This window comes from Nuphar pumila, chromosome 16, assembly GCF_984573655.1.
Source record: "Nuphar pumila chromosome 16, dmNupPumi1.hap1.1, whole genome shotgun sequence".
NCBI classification, from domain to species: Eukaryota; Viridiplantae; Streptophyta; class Magnoliopsida; order Nymphaeales; family Nymphaeaceae; genus Nuphar; species Nuphar pumila.
In genome coordinates, this window is record NC_143264.1 from 75,225,718 (window position 1) to 75,249,444 (window position 23,727).

Here is a 23,727-nt window from a genome sequence, read left to right on the forward strand (position 1 = left end):
CCACCAGGGAGTACATGTTGGATCACTTTTTGGATCACACAGTTTCACGATCGTCATCATGATATAAAACATGAAATAAATAAAGAAATTCAGCAGTGTAAATAGCATGATTAACAGACGATCGAAACGACAATAGGGAGCAAGCATGACATTTTCCACATCAGACCGAAATCCAGACGATAGCATCAGAGCAAACAGAAGCATAGAACATAAAGAAAACAACATGCACATGTTTAGATTATGCAGCAGGCTAAGGCGTACGAAAGTACTCCCCTTAGAGAAGATTTGCCCCCACATACTGTGCAAATCCCACTCCCTTGTTCTCAGAAACAAGTGTATGAGTTCACTAATTGCTTATAAAGCTCTCAGAAAACTCAAGCAAAAGCAATATAGGACTATTCCACCTCATCAAGACCTCTATCTTTAAACACCCCATTTCTTCTTTGAATTTCTCTCCCTTCTTTCTTACACCTAACAGTACACGCGTCAAGGGACGCTCCCTATGTGTTTCGAACTAGTGACATCCTTGTTAACTTGGTGACATTCTCAAATCGCCCCTAAGATGAGCAGAGCCCTTCTGGGGAGTAAGTTGGCAGTGAATGAATCAATAATTTCTTGAATTTTCAAACATCCAACTAGAAGCTAGAAATTTCAGAACATGAGAACTTCTAGAATTTATGTGGCAGAAAAAAAAGAAGTAAAAACCTACAGAAAGATTTGGCAAAGTTACCTGAATTCAGGAAGTAATGCTAACCCCTGCTTGCCTATAAAAAACAATCAGGAAGTTATACGCATCTTCGCTGTGTTTGCATAAAATAAAAGGATGGGAAAGGTTCAGGTCCAGCTCAAAATTAAGATTAACTGTGCCTAAATTGAATCCAAAACTTAAAATAGATCCATAAAAACAGACCAATTAACTTAATATACCAATCTAGGCTAGGTGGAACCAGGTCAGTTAGTTCAACCCATCGGATGAGTTCGGTTGCCTTTGCTAGCCCAGCCCATCATACAACCCTCCCTGTGGCTAAACTATGTCATCATGGTCACCGACCCAGCCAAGGCCTTGCACAGTGAAGTCATTTGCCTGAATCATGCCAAATGGTCAAGCCCAAAGTCAACTTTATACAACAAGCTTGTCCGCAGAGTTCATCCAATAAGTGTAGGGATAAGGGATGGCAGTGGGGCGGGGTGGGGGACAAGGTCTCCACCCCCGCCCCGCCTCAAGATTTTATCCTCCACCCCCGCCCCGCCTCCCCGGCGGGGATGGATTTATCCTCCACCCCTGCCTTCATCCCCATTTCATGTCCTCCATCCCCGGTTCAAACGGGGATGAGGCGAGGCGGGGCGGGGAAAAGTGCACGTCCATCCCCGCCTCCACCCCCGGACGGGGATGGATTTTAACCTTCGTCCCCACCTCCATCCCCGTTTCATACCCTTCATCCTTGGTCCAAACGGGGCGAGGTGGGGCCCCGCTTTCCCCCGGTCCACTGCCATCCCTAGTAGGGATTAAGTGACACCTGCCCGGGTTGCCCGAGTGACAAAAGGTGCCGACTCTTTTGTCCCGGGTTCGACTCCCACCACAGCTTGGGTGTTGGCAACCCTACACTGGGGTTTACCTCACATGGAGGCAGGCTAAGTAACCCAGTTTTCGGCAAGGATTCCTCATCATAGAAAAAAAGTATAGGGATCAAATGGCCAGATTGTCGATGAGGGTTCTTCAAAAAAATTATGTAGTGATGTCAACTGATCAGGCATATGATGCAGGGAAGCAGTTAAGACAAAGTATACGACGAAATACACTATGCTAAACTATACCATCTAATAGAAAATAAGAATTAAATTACAAAAGGTTAAATTAAATTCTCAATATTCAACCATCCATCCATGCATCCTAACTGAGCTTCTACAGTAAGTATTTATAAAAAAGAAAAAAGAAATGAAAAAAATTCATTTAAGGACCAACCTTTTTTCCTTAATTCCAAATATGGGCCACACTTTTCTGAAATTTTAAATATGAGCTAAACTTTACATAGAAACAGTCAAATAGAGAACCCATCTTGAAAAATATGATTCCTCTTTTGTTTCTTGTATTGTCCTTTGAAAATTAAGGAGTACTCATTCATCCTCATAAAAAGAGAAATAAACTGTTTAAAGTCTTAATGATGAAGATCACAATTGTAATGTAGCTTATGATATAACCTGAGTTTTTTTTTTTTCATGAGGAATGGGGATCAAACCACCCCTGAGATCAGAGACCCACTCGTGATGGCTAAGCCGACCATACTTAGGGTTGGTCTCCCAATTGTGTAAACCTGTGGCACACCCCTTGCTTCTAAGGTGCCGCGTTGCTTCGGCACGAACAAGGGACATAACATCCTTGTCCCTTCTTATATGCAAGGGGCTTACGCCAATGAGAATGGAACCTTCACCACCCATCTAGTGGCCAAGCTCCCCTCCCACTACACCAAACCTCTTGGGGTTCATGATATAGCCTGAGTCAAAGGATAATTTTAAATGCAGGCCCTTGTTTGATAGTTTTCAAGAAAAGTTTGACCATAATTGAAAATTTCAGAAACATGATGCCCATATTTGAAATTAGAAGCAAGAGACTGGCTCCTAAATGATTTTTTTTTCAAATGAAAGAGATTCTCCAAATCATACTATGGATCTAAGATGAATCCAATCTCACTAAACCAACAATCTAAATGCCATCATCCAAATAAAAATAAATCAAATGGATCATGTAGACCCAGATCCCGTGGTGTCTCACTTACAAAGCATTAATATCTGATTGAATCAGAATTCGTGTGTGGTCGAATTCAGTTGAGCAAATAATATCCAATTAATAATCGGTCGGAATTAGCATGAAATCCTTGTATAATGATTACATTGATTGGGATTAGAGTGTAGCTGCTTAAACCAAATTAGGAAAACAGTGGCCTGATGTGCACGTGCTGAATGTTCTACGCTGTGTAAAAAAAGGTATACTGCATTTGTCTTTAGTAGCGGTTTTAACTGTCACTAAAGACCCTTTTGTTCAATTTAATGTGCGTGCAACATCGGTGGTTCGCCTGATTGAGGATTTGGGGGAGGCAGCTGCTTATATTCCATCTATATGTATTTCTTGTAGGGCAGCAAACGGATCGGGTATAGTCAGATATCTCATCCGAGCGCACGACATGTTATTTTTGAACATGGATATTTTAAGTAAAATCCAAATGAGCATTCTGAACTGATTAGAATCTGTTCAGTCAGATTACTTTTGAATTCAGATATGTATTTTCAGTTGGATCTAAAGTTTATCTGAATCAAAATCCCACCCGATTGCATTTTTTACCTGTAAATAGTTTGATCTTGTTCTATTTTTTTTTCTGGATCTAGTACTGCATGTATTTTTTATTAGGATTTGTCCTTGGTTCCTCGGATCTATTTCTGATATGGATCTGGATTCAGGTCTCTCTCTCTCTCTCTCTCTCTCTCTCTCTCTCTCTCTGAGCTTCCCTAAGGCACCGGGTTCACCCTCGCCCCCCAGTAGGTACCGAAATATGCCAAGCTTCGACGAGAACAAGTGGGGGCACAATGGGCCTTGGTATCGAAATATGGGAAGTACACTTTGTAATATAGAACGCCAGCTTATCTTCAGCGGACTTATTCTAACATTTCATATATGGGTCCATATTCCACAGGCCTTTGGTTACAATACAATATATATATATATATATATATATATATATATATATGACAGCAACTATAAAACATCATAGGGCGACAATATTGCTCTAACCTATTATATATGTATGAGGCCCATATTTCCTAAAGCCCTTGTTTAAGGGTTGGTGATATTGGTGCACGCCTTTACACATGCTGCCTTGATTGCATCCATTGGAACTCCTTGGTTGCACACGTTAGCAAACTCCCTCGTGTGTTTCATCCCATACTGACCAAGTGCTCCACACTCTTTCTCATATACGTCAACCTGCACCCAAACGCCATATACACAAAGAGCTTAGGCAATTCAATTTTTGCAACATTCATTTACATCTCCTTTGGTTGGAATTCTTGAACTTGTCATTTAAGAGTTGGGAACTCTGGAACTCCCATCTGGTAGTTGAACAAGTTTTTGAACTCAACTGTTTGTTTAATGGATAATAATATGGAGATGGACATGTTCATAGCATCTACTGATATATCAGTATATATCAATTTTGGAAAACCATTTCCCAGATCACATGGTGTGGATGTAATCAATCCTATGGCTAAGTAGTAAAGTTGGTAAGTACTGTTTTTATCCCAATTATCAACCAAAGCTTGATTGTATGCATGTAAGCAATCCTATCACTTAAGTAAAAAAAGTTGGCATAAATTGTTTTTACCATTGTTTTGAGGCAATCCCAATTATCAACCAAAGCTTGATTAGATGGCCTGATGACATTGAGGAGGTGAGCTGCATCCTTTCCAAAGAGGATATTGCCGATGACCTCAACACTCTTATCAACTTGAATTCTGTGTGCCATCTTGCCTGCAATCTCCTTCCTGATTTCTTCCTTCTCTTTGGACCCTTCCTTTGCACCTCTATACTGTCAATTGAGTAACCATGAGACAGAAATTGCATGAGAAAGGCCCTTAACGTTGTTAAATTCTAAAATTGTAATGGTCACAATAAACATACATAAGTTATTTTTATTTTTTCCATTGGCCCACAATAAATATAACTATCATGTGTGATGTTCTTCATTGAAGTTGAAATATGTAAAATTAAGCATGGCCTTACACGATGCCACAATGAAAGAAGGTCTGCATCTCTCTGGTTTACAACCCCGCTTGGACTGTTTTGTTCCCAAAAGTAGGTGCTGATATCATTACTATTCTCAGCATGAAAACCTTGGTACATATTTAACTGATGAGCACCAATGCTTTTATTACCATACTGCATCACATGAGAGCCCGACCCGTAGGTCCCGTTAACTGATGTTCGACTACGCACCTGCAGCAAAATAAACCATAATATCATGGTCATACTGAAATATACCCGCAATATTCTGAAGATATCGAACGATTTTGGTCGCCATTAATTTAAACGGCCAAAATACCATGATATTGTCGTTCGTATGAAAGTATCGTTATTTATTGTTATATCGGCTAATAATGGGGAAATTGTCATTTTTTAAAATTTTATGTTTATTTTTCGGCCGCCGTTATTTTGCCATATTAAACTTTTACCACGGTGATCATGGGGAAGCCATGCATCTTGATAATGAAAATATAGCGTACCTTCAAGTATTGCTGGTAAAGGGTCTCACCCTTCAGGTTGTGCGCGTCACTGCGAAGAAAGAAAACCATGGGTAAATTAGGACGTTCCCCACCGAAGCGGGTAATCTCCCGGTGGGTCACGGACAACCAAACCCTGACGGAGCCCACCAGTGAAAGGCACCCACACACCCAGTGGTAATCGAACCTAGGACGAAGGTGTGAGCACCTTCTCCCAGAGGCCCGCTACCACTCGGGCAACCTGAGCAGGCGTTAATATAACTACTATCAACGAAAGGTGCAGCAATATTTTCATGATGAGCGGTTATATTGCCGATAAAATTGGAGACAAGAATGAAAAAAAAACCTGTCTTCCATCCATGCAACACTGAATAGATCTCCCAAGCAGGTTGTGAACTCGGGAGGAGGGGAAGGAGTCGAACCGGGACAGTAAGTGGGATAGCTGTCCTCAACTTCATTAGACGCAGTTACCGCATAAACATTGATATCTTCTGGCAATAGACCTTGGAAGATGCTTCCACTCTCACAAGCTTCAACATATATCACCATCCCTTTGTAGCTTCCCATAGAGTGCTTTTTCTTCAAAACATTCACAAAGTCTTCAGCATAGAGAGCAGGAGGATTGGGCATCCCTGCAAAATAAAGCACATAATGACATGTTTGGTATAACTCCGCCTATGTATAACTGTTTAGTTATACACTGCCGGTCCCAAGCCCGGATAAAGGAGGAGGGTTGCGGTAGGCCTGTGACAGCCAGCATAAAAACTTTGTCATATCCTATGAAAATGAACCAATATGAGAATTTCGTTGGGGCGTTCCCTACTGAGCGACGCGCTGTACTCTCTAGGCCCGGAGGCAGTGATAAATGGGCAAGGGTTGCTAGGTCGTCGCCCAGAAGCGACGCGTCACACCGGCGCACGGGTGTGGTATCAAATAGGCAAGGGTTCCCTCACTTTGTTGGACGGGTGGGGGTAAAGAAGTTAGTCCAAGACCATAAAATTAGGTTAGCCACTTGGAACATAGGGTCTTTAACTGGTAAGTTGGTAGAGTTAGTAGATGTTATGTGTAGGAGAAAGATTAATATTTTATGTCTTCAAGAGACCAAATGGGTAGGTGAGAAAGCTAAAGTGATAGAACCTTGGGGATATAAGATTTGGTATACAAGAATAAATAGGAATAGAAATGGAGTAGGGATTGTTATGAGTCGTCAGTTTATAGATAATGTGGTTGAGGTTCGTAGGAAGGGTGATAGAATTTTACTTATTAAATTAGTATTAGGTACGGATATTATTAATATTATTAGTGTTTATGCACCTTAAGTAGGTTTAGATGATTCCATTAAGCATCAATTTTGGGAAGATTTAGATGGAGTAGTACAAGGGATATCTTATGGAGAAAAGCTTTTCATCGGCGGTGACCTTAATGGACATGTAGGCATTAGTAGGGATGGATTTGAGAGTATACATGGAGGCTATGGTATAGGAGAAAGAAATGAAAGTGGAGAAAGGATTTTAGATTTTTGTTTGTCCTATGATATGATCTTAGCAAACACTTGGTTTAGGAAGAGGGAGTCTCACCTAGTAACATTTAAAAGTGGGGTTAATACGAGTCAGATAGATTTTTTCCTACTTAGAAAGAGAGATAGGGGTTGTTGCATCGATTGTAAGGTTATACCGGGAGAAAGTGTAGCTACACAACATAGAGTCTTAATTTTAGATCTTAAAATTAGACAATGCCTCAAAAGGGATAGACATAAGATAGATCCTAGAATTAAGTGGTGGGCACTGAAAGGAGCTAAACAAGGAATGTTTGTAGAACAGGTAGTTAAGGAAGTTGTTTGGTGTCTCGAGGAGGATTCAGAATCAATGTGGAATAAGATAGCGGGTGGCATGAGAAAAGTGGCTAAGGAGGTATTGGGTGAGTCTAAAGGCGGTGCACTACTAGGTAATGATACATCATGGTGGAACGAGGATGTCAAAGTAGCTATTAAGGTTAAAAGCGAGTGTTATAGAAATCTAAGTAAGAGTCGTGATAATGAGAATTTGGAGAAGTATATGATAGCAAAGAAGGAAGCTAAAAAAGTTGTTCGAAACGCGAGGGCTAAGGTATATAAGGAGGTTTATGACAAGTTGGATACCAAAGAAGGCGAGAAGGATATTTATAGGCTTGCAAAGATGAGAGATAGGAAATCAAAGGATTTGGGTATGGTTAGATGTATCAAAGATGAAACACAAAGGGTTTTAGTCAAAGATGAGGAGATTAAGGAGAGATAGAAATATTATTTTGATAAGCTATTTAATGATAGTCATGCTCAAGATCTTGGAGACATCTCCATTCCTTTTCATGAGATAAATCGTGACTTCATGCGCAAGATTCAAAAGAAAGAAATTGCAGAGGCTTTGAAGAAAATGAAATCAAGAATGGCAGTTGGCCCAGATGGTATACCTATCGAGGCTTGGAAATGCTTGGGAGAGAAAGGTTTAGAATGGTTGACAAATCTTTTTAACTTGATTTGGCGAACAAATAAGATGCCTAATGAGTGGAGGAAGAGTACTTTGGTGCCTTTATATAAGAATAAGGGTGATATACAAGATTGCACAAACTATCGTGGTATAAAACTCATGAGTCATACTATGAAACTTTGGGAGAGGGTGATTGAGTCTAGGTTGAGGAAGGTTGTCATGATATCGGAGAATCAGTTTGGTTTTATGCCTGGAAGATCAACTATGGAAGCTATACATCTTCTTAGACAACTTATTGAAAGATATAGAGAGAGGAACAAAGATTTGCATATGGTTTTTATTGATTTAGAAAAGGCATACGATAGAGTACCTAGGGACGTTCTTTGGTGGACAATGATGAAGAAAGGTGTTTCTCTCAAGTACATTAGTATAATTAAAGATATGTATGAAGGAGTAGTAACCAATGTCCGCACTTGTGGAGGGGTGACAACCAATTTTCCGATAACGGTTGGGTTACATCAAGGATCTGCTTTAAGCCCTTTCCTATTTGCGATAGTGATGGATGAGCTTACGAGATCAATTCAAGAAAATGTACCGTGGTGTATGTTGTTTGCTGATGATATTGTTTTGATTGATGAGTCTAGAGCTGGGGTTAATGCTAAGTTAGAATTATGGAGACAAACATTGGAAGCTAGAGGTTTTAAGTTGAGTAAGAGTAAGACGGAATATATGGAATGTCGGTTTAGTAAGCAACGAAGTAGTGATGGGAGTGTAGTGAAGCTCGGTGAGCAAGAAATACCGGTGAATGATTATTTCAAATATTTGGGATCCATCATTCAAAAGTATGGAGAAATTGATGGGGATGTAAATCATAGGATAAAGGTTGGGTGGATGAAATGGAAAAGTGCAACTGGAGTGCTGTGCGATCGTAGAATACCATTGCGGTTGAAGGGAAAGTTTTATAGGACGACTATTAGACCCGCTTTACTATATGCTTCAGAACGTTGGGCTGCCAAGAGACATCATATTCAAAAAATGAGTGTAGCTGAGATGCGGATGCTTAGATGGATGTGTGGAAATACAATAAAAGATAAGATTCGGAACAAGGAGATACGTAAGAAGGTAGGTGTTGCACCCATTGAAAATAAGATGCGAGAGAATCGTTTACGGTGGTTTGGACATATTCGGCGAAGGCCTAATGATGCTCCAGTTAGAAGGTTGGAGAAATGAGAAAATATATTAGTTAAAAGAGGTCGGGGTAGGCCTAGGAAGACTTGGATGGAGATGATAGGAAAAGATATGAATGCTTTGAACCTCACCGAGGACATGGCATTGGATAGAAATGATTGGAGGAAAAGGATTCATGTGGAAGACCCCAAATGAATTTCTTTTTTGGTTCATATCGCTGACCCCAATGGTTTTGGGATGAAGGCGTAGTTGTTGTTGTTTGTTGTTTGTTGTTTGTTGTTGTAATGACATGTTTGGTATAAAAAGATTTGGGCATATATATATATATATATATATATATATATATATATATATATTAGAAAGTAGCTGACTACACTGATCTGTGCTTACTGCTGCCTACCGGGCTTTTGAAGTTTTTTTTTCTATGTTTTTGTTGAATCCGACCACACAGATGTGTTTTACATATTTGATTTTATAGGAATGAACTCTTGCATCATTCAATTCCGACCAGCATGTAGGTTTTTTTATAAGGTTTGAAAATCGACGGAGTGGAAGACTGCCGTGGGCAGCTACTCCACACACTCTCTCTCTCTCTCTCTCTATATATATATATATATATATATATAGATATATATATTACTTACCCAGTGAGCCAGGACTTCCATGGTCTGTATAGTAAATGAAGATATGGTCATTGGGCTTGCTATCCACAACTTTCCCACTTCCACCACTTAGTGCAGTTTTATTGCCCAAAATAACAGCATAGAAGTTGTTGGTGTTCACATGTTTTCCTGTGTAGTCCTGCACAAATAAACACTCATTCTGTTGATCGACTGAAGTTTAGATTGTTCGTTACAATATTGCAGATAAACATACAAGGATAATTGAACTAGAATTGTTACAGGGAAAAGGATTTGCACATTTATATATAATTTAAAAATATTTAGTTAATTAGGCTACTTTATATATGCATGCCAACGTGAATGGGGCAAATAAGGTAAAAGCTCGTTTGGGTCATGGACTTTTTCATTTATTAGTGATTGTCGCTTCTGCTTTATAGTCTATGAGGGTCTAAACTTTCCTATCTGCAAATCTTTATAAATTGGGTCGTTCTAGATGTCAATGAAAATGATAGAAGACCAAGTGACTTTATGGCATACGCGTTGAATGTGCAAGCACACGACTTTACGCTTAAAAAAAAAAGTGCCGGAACTCTTTCTCATTCTGAGTATGCAGTAACAGAAAATTAACAACTCTCTCTCTCTCTCTCTCTCTCTCTCTCTCTCTCTCTCTCTCACACACACACACACACACACAGACGCCATTTTTTTCTTGTCCTTGGTGACACAAGCCCACACGTCGAATATGGATTCTTAGATCTGCTATTTTAATATTTTTAATAACAATTTTTACTTTTTAATAATATTTCAACAAAAACATTTTTAAATATTAAGATATCAAAAAAATTCTATTGATTAAAATTTAAAAAAACCGTGTTCTTCTCCCATTTTTGATTTTTTTTTTAACTTGCGAGTCAAACCTGCTTTCCCTGTCGTGAAATCTACGTATCTTTGTGACATCAAGAGAAAGAAAGAGAGAGAGAGATAGAGAGAGAGAGAGAGGTCACATTGAACTATCCAGTGAAGGGCTCACCTTGGGTACACCAGCATACACATCTCGACCTTGTGGATTGTTTATGATGATTCCCTTTCTTGGGTTCTCCTTATTGTGTGCAATATCATCATACATAAACACCACAATGTTCTCATCCTTCAAACCCCCTCTTTTCAACAATTGATAAGCATGACACACATCAGCCTGCAAAAAACATTGACACTTATTGAATTACAATAAACTTAATCTTTCTTGGTAACAGAGCTTGAAATATACACACTTCAAAACCTTTTCCAACTTGACCCATATTGCAAACCCAGTAAGATGTCACCGAAAATCATTTCTTAAGCACAAGTATGCTTACTTGCATGTAGAGAATTAAACGGTTCATATTCGGATCGGATCTTGCCAATATCATATCCAACTGATAGGATGTTGGCTAAATGGATTCAAATGAAAAAAAGCGCATGCCAGATCTGCTTTTTCACACATAAATGGATTCGAGAATCCATTGAATTCATATATTCATTGAATTCGGTTACAAAAAAGCAAAACCATATCCGCGTCTGATTATAATTGGGTATAGTTTTGGCTTACCAAATGCATCAAAAAGGAATTGAATTCTGTCCGATATCGGATCCGATTCATCAACATCCTTGCTTGCATGGCATTAGGGGCAAGGTCAAAGCTAAGGCAGTCTTTCAATAAAGCTAGGAAAGGGGTGTGTGTGCATGCGTGCATGTGTACATGTGTGTGATTGTGTACACAGCATGCACACGTGTGTGCGTGCATGCACGTGTAATGTCAAATCTACAAACTAATCAATAGAATCATTCAAATGAAATGATTTCACTAGAGAGCATGGTAGCCTTGAGCATATATATATATATATATATATATATATATATATATATATATAGAGAGAGAGAGAGAGAGAGAGAGAGAGAGAGAGATGGGTAGGTGAGAAATGATACGTGCTAAATGAGTTTTTAAGGATTTTTTCTTTTTATTTTTAAATTTTGACCCTAGAGATGTGATATATGTACTTGATTTTATAGGGATCATCTCTTGAAGTGTTCGATTCTGACACATAGATGAGTTTTTATAAGGTTTGAAAAATCAACAGTCCAAAATCTTTGTAAAATTTTAAGGCACCAAATATCATTTTTTTTCATTGAAAACACATGATCCCCATGCCCAACACATTTATGAGGGTAAGAACTGTAAAAAAAACAATGAAAGGGCAAAAAAACCATTTAGCACTTATCAATTTTGCACCTACCCATTTCTCTCTCTCTCTACCAGTTATATATCTATATATATATATATATATATATATATATATATATAGGGAGAGAGAGAGAGAGAGTAGCCGTTTGATGAAAACTTGTTTAATGGGTTTTTAGTTCTTTCGGTATTTTTTTTTGCAGTTTTGACACCATAAATGTGTTGGGCATGGTCAATTTACGAGGAATCCACACCTGGATCATGTGTTTTCGATGAAAAAAAAGATATTTGAAGCCTCAAAAATTTACAAAGATTTTTCACCGTTGATTTTTCGATCCTTATAAAAACCTCATCCATGTTGGAATCAAACACTTCAAGAGATGAACCCTATAAAATTAATTACATAGATCACATCTTTACCATCAGAATTTAAAAATAAAATAAACAAAATCCTAAAAAAACTCAATAAGCACGTATCATTAAGCACTCGCCCCTCACTTTGCACAACCCTTAGGTGTGCTGCTACCCTTGCACAATTGCACTGTCCATCCACCGCAGGGCTTGATGAACGGTCAGCACAAAAAACACTAAAAAAATGATAAAATGCGCTATTTGTATATTTTAGCATTTTTAACTGTTGTAAAAACCGCCGCTAGAGAGGCAAATAGTGCATTTTCATCTTTTTCACATTTTTTTTATATATTGTGGCCGTCCATCACGCTGTGTGATTGACGGCCACATGCATTCCGTCAGTAGTCTCTCTCTCTCTCTCTCTCTCTCTATATATATATATATATATATATATATATATAGAGAGAGAGAGAGAGAGAGAGAGGTGTCCTACTGGGAACTTGGTTAGGAAACTTAGTCCTAACATGCATTGAGTTCATGCATGCATTTGTAGTTGCATGAATTTGAGTCGGAACATAGGACGACTGGGGTTCAAGTTGCTTGAAGCAAGTCAACATTAACCCTTGGAACATGACCCGTGCTAACATGACACATGGGCTTATAATAATAAGACCAACATCCCCTACCTGGTGTCTGTAGTTCCAATATCCAGAGGACCCAGCAACAAGCACTGCCCATGTAGTAGTAGTCCCTGCAACATGATCACCACCAGAACCAACTCTTCCCTTTTCCCATTGCATTCCTAAGCCATTGGCTGGCCTACCTCTTACAGTAGGAAGAGCTAAAGAGGCTAGCAAGAACAGAAGCAAGATGAAGGAAATTTTTTGCATGGTGTGCAGATAGAGAAACTTTGATAAAAGTTACATGTTTGGTACAAGTGCAATGTGCCACCTTATATAGAAGTTGTTAGATTACCGAGTAACTCATTTTTCGTGCATAGTCATAAGAAAGGCCCCCCCACTTTGTGTCGCTTTTCTAATATTCTTCTTGACACGACGGCACCTTCGTTAATTGTTTTTGACAACCCCATAGCGCGTGGCCCTACCATGAACTCATGCTTGAATATGATGTTAATGGCAACATCTCATTTTTGTTCAAGGGTTATTATGTGGTCAAGCCGCCATGAACTCCATATATATATATATATATATATATATATATATATATATATATATATATATATATATATATATATATATAATGTGTAGACCAGTTAAATATGTAAACTGGTATAAACTGAGATTTTCAGGTGTTTTTTATTTTTTTTCTAAAATTTTACCATATGGATGCGATGTAGATGCATTGTTTTAAGAAAACAGTTCTTTAATCATCTAATTACAATGTATAAGAAGGATCTTCTAAGGCTTGAAAACCAATGGCTTAGAATTTTCATAAATATGGAAACATAAAAAATCATATTTCTTGATCTGATTAGGATGTTCCAATAATCGATTCCAAGAAAATGGATCATGCCCAATGCATTTGTAGGGTTAAATTTGCAAAAAAAGACTATAAAAATCTCGGTTCATACCAGTTTAGGTATTTTGCTAGTTTACATATTTCAGTTTATATATATATATATATATATATATATATAGAGAGAGAGAGAGAGAGAGAGAGAGAGTCTCCAGTGTTTGAGCATTTCATCAATGAGGCACTATATATTTGTTGTTTATAACTTATTCAATAAGAAATATGCTTTACATTTAGATTTTGCAACGCCTAGACATGTCAGAGACATGAAAACCTGATGGTTCACAACGCATTTAAAATTTTATAATACAAAGTATTGTGAGCCATCATCTTTTTAGCACTTTAAAAATGCATTTAAATATAAAAAATTCACAATCGCAAATATGTTGCTTTTCGAATAAATGATAAAAATCTAATATGTAGAGCAATGGGTACAGGTGTGTGTGGCAATGGACTAGTTGAGAGAGAGAGAGGCACATTTGAGTTAGTGTGGGCACTTGCCACCTTGACCTAAACCTCTTTATTGGGGATTTTTGGATCAGGGTGGGCACTTTCCCACCCTATCTCATATGTACTTCCACTCCATGTAGTCTGATCGACAAATAAAAAATCAATTGTTAGAGAAAAAACACCACTCGATCAGCATTTGTTATAAATGGTGCACCCTTGGTTGCACAGTCCTTCCCCATGTATATATATATATATATATATATATATATATATAGAGAGAGAGAGAGAGAGAGAGAGAGAGAGAGAGAGAGAGAGAGATTCAATATTACCACTCATGAAGATCAATAAAATGTTGAACCCATGAACTGAACAAGAGCAAAAGCCAAAACAAATAAAAGAAAGCAGAAGAGAAAAAGAACATCATACAGACAAAATGAGCTCACGCAAGAGCTGCTAGCTCAGAGAACGACAAAAGAAGGGGAGCGTCAACAAGAGGGAGCGGAAGGTCACTATGATGCATACACATGAACTCATAAATATCTACCAAGATTTTATGCACTAGGTTATCAATGTTAACCGGAATTTGACAAAAATGAGCATCGTTGCATGCCATCCAAATAAACCACCAAGAGGTAAGCAACCACGTCCGCCAGATCAACCTCCACATCGTGCTACACCTAATACAAATAGGGCCAAAGATCAGATCGAGCGCAAAGGACTCCTCCTTAACAAACACTTCCGAATGTCTCCAGGTCCTGCTAAATAGTTTCACAAATATTGAGCAAGACCAAAACAAGTGAAACGTAGATTCTTCCGTAGCTTGACAAAGCACGCACCAACTCGGGAGCTGAAGGCCCCACTTCTTTAAATTAATGTGGGTCTGAATCCTATTGTGCAAAATTAACCAAGCCAGGACCCGAGAACGAGAAAAAGGGCCCTTCGCCCAAAACACATTCTCGGGCAACCAATCAGCCCCAGAGGGAGCAACGATCTATAGACTTTAGGGGTGAGGAACTCCTCGCTTGGCACCAGCGCCCACTGCAACCACTGACCAAAATTTTTGGAGTCCTTAAAATGGTCTTTAAAGAAGGCTAAAGCCTTCAACCTTGATTTACGCAAGTGCGAGAACGTCAAACCCCAGGTTTCCAAACAAACTGGGATAAGAGCAGAAGTCTCATATTTAGCAAGAAGCAAACGAGCAAAAGGGTTATCCGGTTGGTGGGCCAACCAACGTTGTTTGGCGACAAGAACAATGCTTTGCAGTCTGGGCGCAGGAATGCCTAAACCAACCATACGCCAAGGTAAGACCACCGAACGCCAACCAATAAAGTGACACTTACCCTTGAGTTGAAATCCAGACCATAGAAAACCTGCCAGCAAGCGCGTCAGTTGTTTCTCTACTCCCACAGGCATCACAAAGATAGACATGAAAAATTCTGGAATAGTGGAAAGAACATGTATGACTAAAGTCAGGCGGCCAGTGATGGAGAGATAAGATGACTGCCACGATAGTAATTTGCACTTTACTTTTTAAAGCATCGGAGCCCATGCAACAGAAGAGAGGTGCTTCACTTGTAATGGCAAGTCCATGTACATTATAGGCATATCCGAAATAATGCAATTAAAAATCCTCCTCCCAGTTGCAAGCATATTGGACTGAACATTGAACATGGTAAGAGAGCATTTGTTTTCATTTAGAGAAAGCCCGGATAGAGAGAGAAAGAACTGAAGGATAAGCTTGAACTTAAGCATCTGTTGAGTATGTGCATGATAAAAAATGATCATATCATCAACATAAGTAAGAATATGACCAGAAAAGGCTGAAACCTGTAAAGGATCAATGAAATGCGATACCACGACCCACTTAAGTAAGACCACAAGACCCTCAACAACCGCATTGAACAACAAAGGTGAGAGGGGACACCCTTATCGCAGACCCCGCCCCAGCTTGAACCGGTCTCCTCTAACACCATTGATATTTAACATGGCTTAGACATTTGAGACCAGCGCCCTCACCCAACCAGAAAAACGATGACCAATACCGAAATTTGATAACATTTGAAATAAGAAGAGACAATGCTCAAAATCAAAAGCTTTATGAAAATCTAATTTAAGGACAAAATAAGGTTGATCGCTATGCTGCAAAGAATGAACAACCTTAGACGCCATGATGAATGAGTGCTGAACCCTTTTATTACAGATGAAGACGAACTGAGAGTCTGAAAAAACCTGATAAGCTACCAATTTTAGCCTATTCGCCAAAACCTTGACAAACATCCGATAGAGAGTACTCATAACCGAGATCAGGCAAAACCGAGAAATATTAGTGGCCTCATCATCTTTCAGAATGAGCGAAATAATAGCTACATGAAAATGATAAGGCAGTCTGGAGTTATGATAAAACTTGTCAAACATGCTCACCACGTCCGATTTAACATAGTCCCAAAAGATTCTAAAAATTTCGACATGAAACCCGTCAATGCCGAGCACTTTCCAACCCGACAGATCCTTAATGATCTTAAAAATTTCATCTTCAGAGAACCTCCGTTGCATAGATCTGGCTTGCTCATGCTGAATCGATCCAACTAGGACATTACCAAAGACACTCTCCATAAAATATGAAGCCTTAAAATATAACGAGACTGCCGGATTGAAAATTGAGAAGTTGCAAATCAGAAAGAGAGTTGGAGGAAGACAAACTGATACAACACATAAATCTCATGATCCCATGCATCCATTTGGTAATATTTCTCCACATTACGACTATGAAGCTAAGCTTTGATATCCTTAGCTAGATGAGAAAAGTTTCTTTTGAACCTGAAGCACCGCCCACTGCTCATCAGAAGGTTTGTTCCAAGAATTAGCAATAATCGTGAGAAAATCTTGATCCTAGAGCCACTATTCTTCAAACGCAAAGCTCTTGGTGGGATGAAAGTCATCTTCCCCAATGAGTGATGATCTGCCCATGGTCTGACATTGAGGGAGTAAGCAACACAGACTTAACATCAGGAATGAGGTCCAATAAATTAGGAGTGACAAAGACCCTATCAAGGATCCTGCAGCACAGGCAAGACCGCCTATTTGACCAAGAGAAGCGCCCCCCGGTTAAAGGAATAGGGTAGAGGAGATGCCGATGAACAAAGTCTTAGAAACCTCACATATAGGGATTAAGAATGACGAGGTTATTAGAGTCATGAATAGATAGCAAACAATTGAAATCCTCCATAAGAAGGTGACACTCTGCGCTAGAAACAACAACCCTATCTAAATTATCCCAGAACGCGGGTCTCATGACGATGAAATTAGGGCCATAAACAATAGAAACCATTACCCTTCTACCAACTGCCTACAGATTGAAAGCAATAGATAGAGAGAAAATACCCACATCCAACTGAGATAAATTTAAAGACTGTTTTCCCAAGATTAGGATACCTCTGACATGATTGACCGCATGCTTAAAGAAATAGTCAGCTCCCTGCCAGATGCTAGAGGCGACCACTAGCGGAATGACCTTCATTTTAGTTTCACATAAAACAAGTAGGTCATGCTTCTCCTCCCTAACCCAATGAGCCAAAAATAAGCATTTTGTGGGACAATTCAGGCCCCTAATATTCCAACAAACAGTCTTCATAGCAAAAAATCAGAAAAAACCCGGGGATAGTGGTACCGAGACGACCTTCTTGGAGACCTAGCATCAATAGTCGAAACAATTGAGGAAGGACTCCTCCTTCTTTGCTGACCATTTATGATTTTCCGAACACCCCCGACACTAATAGACGACCTCGAGAGAGAGAGAGAGTAATGGGTACATGCTAAATGAGTTTTTCAGAGTTTTTCTATTTTATTTTTAAATTCTGACCATACATATATGATCTATGTACTTGATTTTATAGGGATCAACTCTTGAAGTGTTTGATTCTGACACATGGGTGGGTTTTTACATGGTTCGAGAAATCAACAATCCAAAATCTTTGTAAAATTTTAAGGCTTCAAACATCACTTTTTCATCAAAAACACATGATCGAGGTGTGGATTCCTCATAAATAGACTATGCCCAACACATTTATGGGGTTTGAACTGCAAAAAAAAACATCAAAATATTAGAAAACCCATTTATCAAGTACCCATCTCTCTCTCTCTCTCTCTCTATCTATCTATCTATCTATATATATATATATATATATATATATATATATATATATATATATATATATATATATATATATATATATATATATATAGAGAGAGAGAGAGAGAGAGAGAGAGAGAGAGAGAGAGAGAGAGAGAGAGAGTTTGGTTAGTGAAAATCAGCTCTTAGATCATCCAACTAAAATAAATAGTCATGATTTTGACCTGAAAAAATCAAGACCATACAATGTGTGATATTTTTTGGGGTCATAAATCATGGTTTTTGGTCAAGAAAGCACGATATAAGCATTGGTTCCAAGCATCTACAGTACAGTGAATCCCCTTATGAGGTCCAATTAGGTCCACATAACCCATACTTGTGATTTCTAGTTCTTTCAAACGATCACATGACTTATAAATATTGACCCATAGGTAATATTTGTGTTTTTTATTATCCTGATTCTAAGTAGTGTGTCATGTGATGGCACACTTTTAGTGTACCGCTACACCTGATCACTCTTCATCATTGCTTGCCTCACAACTGATAGGCCCTATCTCCAAGCAATGATGAAGCGCTATCAGGTGCAGTGGCACATGGTGTGATTTTGCAAGCGGTTATTTTTAAAACAAGAATTGCACACCAAATAATAAGTTCAAAATCAGTCCTTGCACTCATGTAGAGTGGAAAGTTGGATCGTCTCCTCAAGGAACGGAAAATAAAAATAATATTTTACTTAAAAATCTCAATTTATTAATATTTTAAAAGAAATTAAAAGAATTAAACTATCTCTATAATTACAATGTAATAAAAGCAAACACAATGAAAGCAAATCTTAAACTAAGCTCATGACTCCTTCTCTTTTGAGCTCAAGTAAAGAGGTAATGATAGATATTCCCCTCTCTAAAGAAGTAACCTCTAAGATAAAATACCTGCAAAATAAATTACATAACTATACCTATACTAACAAAACTATTATTAAAATAACAAAAAGAGCCGCGAGACTAACAATTAAAAACTCAACAAATCATTTCTAACTAAATTTGAGAGCAACTGAAAGAGAATCAATAACTAATCAAATAAGCAATAATAAATCAATCTAATTTGACACTACTCAAAAACTAAAATAGAAACAAAGAAAACTATGCTAACAGCTACAACTAAACTAGACTAATGCCGAAACAAGGAAACTTACCTTACCAATTTCTACTCTTAACTCAACTAAATTCTAACTAAAGGGCAATTTAAAACTAATTAAAAATACAACAATTAATTCTAATTTACTACTGAACAAAATGTAATCTACCATATAATCAATTCTGAAATATGCAACAAAAAGAAAGTCACTGACAACAAATTTCAATTACTTAAAAACTATGAAAATCTAAACTAATCTTAACCAGCTTAATCTGTGCCTAAATCAGACTGACTATGAACAAAAATTAGCGTGCGAAATTAATGTGAAGTAATTTAAATTCTAACTCTAATTGTTTATCACCAACTACTAACTTCATCTACTATTAAGTACTAATAAAAAAATAAGTATGATTAAACTAAGAAAGCTTACTTAATTCCAACTTAAACTTAGATAGAAACTTATCTAAACTAATTAAACCTACTTAATTACAACTTGCCTTTTTTAAATACATTAAAATTTAGAAACTATCCTTAAAAAAAAAGAAAATGCTAATTAGGAAAGTTTCTAAAAACTTAAACATGTTATAGCATGAAATCCTACGTCAGAAAGTAAGAAGTGCAACACCTAATCTAGCATGAAATCCTAAGAAATGACCCAGATTCACATTAAAATAAAAACAATCTATCCTATACTTAACCGAATTCAAATAAAGGAAACCTAATCTATCAAAATTTAATCTAACTACAAGCAATAACAAATCTAATTACTCCAACCTAGAATCAGTAATACTAATCCTAAAATAACCTAAACTAGGTTCAAGGACCACGATTTGGTCAAGAACCACCTAACCATCCTTCATGGCTAAGTAGGTGCCCACAACCATACCTAAGGTCTTCACCTTAGGTGCAACAATTCTATGAACAATCAAAAGCTAAAAAGAAAATTACAACTAAATCAAACCTATTCTAAGATGCAAAATAGAGGAAGACTAATCGAAATAAAAATTAAAACCTAAACTACATTGCAAAAGAACAAACTAAAATCCTAAGACTCAATGAAACTATCTAAATCTATGCATAACTACAAGTATTTGATGAGAAGACTCACCTCAAGGGTTGTCCGATGATTTCTAGGAAGAAGAGAGTTGTTCGCCTTTCTTGTAACCACGTACTCACGTTCTCTTTGCTGCAACTTCGAAGCCCTCTTTATTGAAACACATCCCGGAGTAGAGTTTTTGAAGGGTAAGAACGATGGAGAAGAAAAGAGATGTTGACAGTTGCTAGAAGAGTCTCGGCCACCAACAATAAAGATAAGTAGTACAACTGCACCACATCCGAGTTTTTGCTTTAAGACAATGTTTCTGCACAAAACAAAAAAAAAAATAGCAAAGCACACACCAAATACGATGAAAAGTCGATGGAGGTGGAAGAGACAACGAAGAAGAAAACGATAGAAGGAAAAGAAGACGAAGAAGAAGAGAAGGTGAAAGAGGGGGGCGGGTTTCCCAAGGATTGTTGAACGATTGCTTGGGTTGTTGCAGCCCTTCTTTTAAACAAAATATTTTACAACAATTCCTAAAACAGTCTTATGCATAAAACTATTTTCAAAACACCACCTAAAACTATACAATTATTCTAGGTGCCACTTTTAAGGGTGGTTTGGTATTTTTTTTTACTTTGGATATAGGGTTCTTAGGTAGATTTGGACTTGGATCTGATCCAAGGTCCATGGTGGAATCTTTGGGTCAGATCTGGATTCAGATCTCATTGAAAACAGATCCAATTACCTTGTAGTTGCTTTATCTCTCTCTCGTTTTGACTCAGTTTCACATGAAATTCCAACTAAAGCCTCTTTGCACCTCAAACGTCATAAACACGGGTACTTAAGCCATAAAATCAAATATAAATACATGAATTTATGATAAAATACCTTGCATCTCATGCATTATCAGCACACTAAAAGTGCGCCACCACATGGCACTTGATCTTGCCTCCACAAGCCCCATAGTTGACATCCAAATGAGCAGATTGTGTGTGATCTTGTAGCGAGTATGATCCCATCATTTGCTGAAGGATGTGTGTCATCCTACATTCAATCATTGACATTCATCCAATGGCTATGATTAAGCACTACAATCGATAGCAGATACGGTGCAATTAGATTGCTCGCGATGGTCTTCCATCTTCTATTGGGCCCCATAGTTGACAGGATGTTAGGGATGCTGGGGACAAGGTCTCCACCTCCATCTCATCTCAAAATCCTGCCCTTCGTCCTCGCACAGGTCTTGATTTTAACCTCCATCCCCACCTCCATCTCCGGTCCAAACAGGGCAAGGCGGGGTGGGGCATGTTTTCCCTTGGTCCACGACCATACTTAAAGAAGGATCAGGGTGAGACAAGGAAGAGATTATACACGGGGATGGGGCAGGGCGCGGCAAGAAAAAGCGTTAGTCCATCCCTGCCTTCATCCCGGCGCGAGTTTTGATTTTAACCTCCATCCCTGTTTCATGTCCTCCATCCTCGATTCAAACAGGATGAGGGGGGGCAGGGCTCCGTTTTCCCCTTATGCACTGCCATCCCTACAGGTTGTACCCTTGAGATGGAGGGCTGTTGGATTCGGCACATTCAAAGTGTGCAATGTGATTGCACCTCATCTGCCCACTTAACAGTCATGTCAACGTAGAGAATCCTAATGTGGACAGGGTTTGGGAATAGTCGGCTTGAGAAAAGCAACAGGTTGACGTGTTGATTTTCAGTAAAATCGAAAAGTAGAGTAACATCATGTGGTGCTGCGTGTTGAAAGTGGAGGCTGATTTTCCTTGGTGGGTAAGCGCGTATTTGACTCCACTCACAACTACAAGTGAAAGCAAATTATATAGCTACGCCAATATTTTACATATAAAACCATTAATAATAGTTGCTAATCTATAAGTAATTAAAAAAATTATACTTCCAAAATAAATGATCATCCTAACGCTACCAAGTTGACAGGACATTGACCCTGTAGTTAGTTCACGTCACCTTGTGTTGGGACGTTGCAAGTTCGAACCCCACATGGCATGTTTGTATAACTTGTAAGGGTCTGCCTAATCCCATCTTTCTCTGTAAAAAAAAAAAAAACACATTACAAATTCTAAACCCATTATGAGTGTTCTTAATTTGGTGCAATGTTGAAGCTGGGTGCACTTTCTGGTACCAATTAGAAGCTAGCCTACCAAGGTATGATATGTGATGAGGGTGTTTTTCCTTCACTGAGAAAAAAAGTTAAATAAATAAATAAATAATTATTAATATTATTTGTGAATGCTACCAAAATAAGCGACCGTTCATATTATTTACATAATAGACTATCATTCATATTTTTTTTATTTCACGGAGTGTTTCGCCTTATCTGGTATGGGCGACTTGTGAAAAATTTGATGCGAAACTCGGATCCTATAATAAATCGGCTTAAGATTTGGCTACAAATCTGCCTAATGAAGTTGGATTCAGGTAGGGTATCGGGTTGCACCGGAACCATTTACATGACCCACAAGGTGAGGTTTTTTTAAAAAATAAGATATGAGGACACGAATATTTTAAAATTTTTTATTCAATAAACACTGTACGTTTTGAATATTTTAATATTTAAAAATGTATTTTATTTAAATATTGTTAAAATATATAAGATTCATTAAATTTTGAAATGATATTTGTACAAGACAGTGTCTTATTTGTTAGCATATTCGTTCATATCAGTATGGACGTGTGGTATGATGCTTTCGTGGGTTTGATCATGTCAAGTGAGAAATTAACTAGCGTAACCAAAAAAAGGTGGAGTTTTCAATGGCAAATATATAGGCTGCTTGATACTAATTGCCCACATGAAAGTCAGCATATCTAGTGATCGAGCTAGAGTACTTTACAAAGTACTCAGGCCATACAAAACACTGATCGATTCATTGTGCGTGTAGCGATTTTTTTTTTTTGTTTTGTGATTTTACACAAAAAATCACTATGGTTTGCATGCACCGAGTACTTTGTAAATGATGTAAATCCAATATTGAAGGTACCAACTACGAGTTTATCTAAGAAGAAACAAGAAACATGACCAAAATTGCTGAAAATAAGTAAAAAATACAAGAAAATTAACTGAAACTGAAAATAAATCAAATAAACTAGTAATTAAACAAGTCTTGGATTCTAACTCAACTCTTTTTTATCTTCATTGCTTGTACCTTTATATGTAGATGAGATATTAGGTTTTCTATCTAAATAAGCACTTAACTAGGAAAGCAAATTTTAATCCTACTAAATTGTTAAAAAGAAGAACATATTATATCTTGCTCGATAGGCTGATCAAGCTCGGCTCATTTGCTCGTTTGAACTTTA

At 38.0% G+C, this 23,727-nt stretch overlaps 1 protein-coding gene across 1 annotated transcript; it reads right to left on the minus strand.

Annotated features, from left to right (window-relative positions):
- Positions 1 to 3,791: 3,791 nt before the first annotated feature.
- LOC149813637 (vacuolar-processing enzyme-like) lies at positions 3,792 to 13,000 on the minus strand. Its single transcript, XM_089992093.1, has 8 exons — positions 12,797 to 13,000; positions 10,572 to 10,736; positions 9,563 to 9,719; positions 5,615 to 5,900; positions 5,272 to 5,320; positions 4,772 to 4,984; positions 4,374 to 4,577; positions 3,792 to 3,976 (listed from the first exon to the last, which is right to left on the minus strand). The coding sequence occupies exons 1-8, from the start codon at positions 12,998 to 13,000 to the stop codon at positions 3,827 to 3,829; spliced, it is 1,428 nt and encodes a 475-aa protein (XP_089848219.1). The 3' UTR covers positions 3,792 to 3,826.
- Between the last annotated feature and the right edge of the window lie 10,727 nt (positions 13,001 to 23,727).

What these genes read in the sequence shown, in the direction of transcription:
- LOC149813637 (XM_089992093.1), bottom strand. Translation starts at nt 13,000, where the DNA reads ATGCAAAAAATTTCCTTCATCTTGCTTCTGTTCTTGCTAGCCTCTTTA. An exon ending in ATTGGAACTACAGACACCAG is followed by an intron (nt 10,737 to 12,796) that starts GTAGGGGATGTT and finishes TGTTTTTTGCAG; the next exon opens with GCTGATGTGTGTCATGCTTA. An exon ending in GGGATTGCCTCAAAACAATG is followed by an intron (nt 3,977 to 4,373) that starts GTAAAAACAATT and finishes GTTTGGGTGCAG; the next exon opens with GTTGACGTATATGAGAAAGA.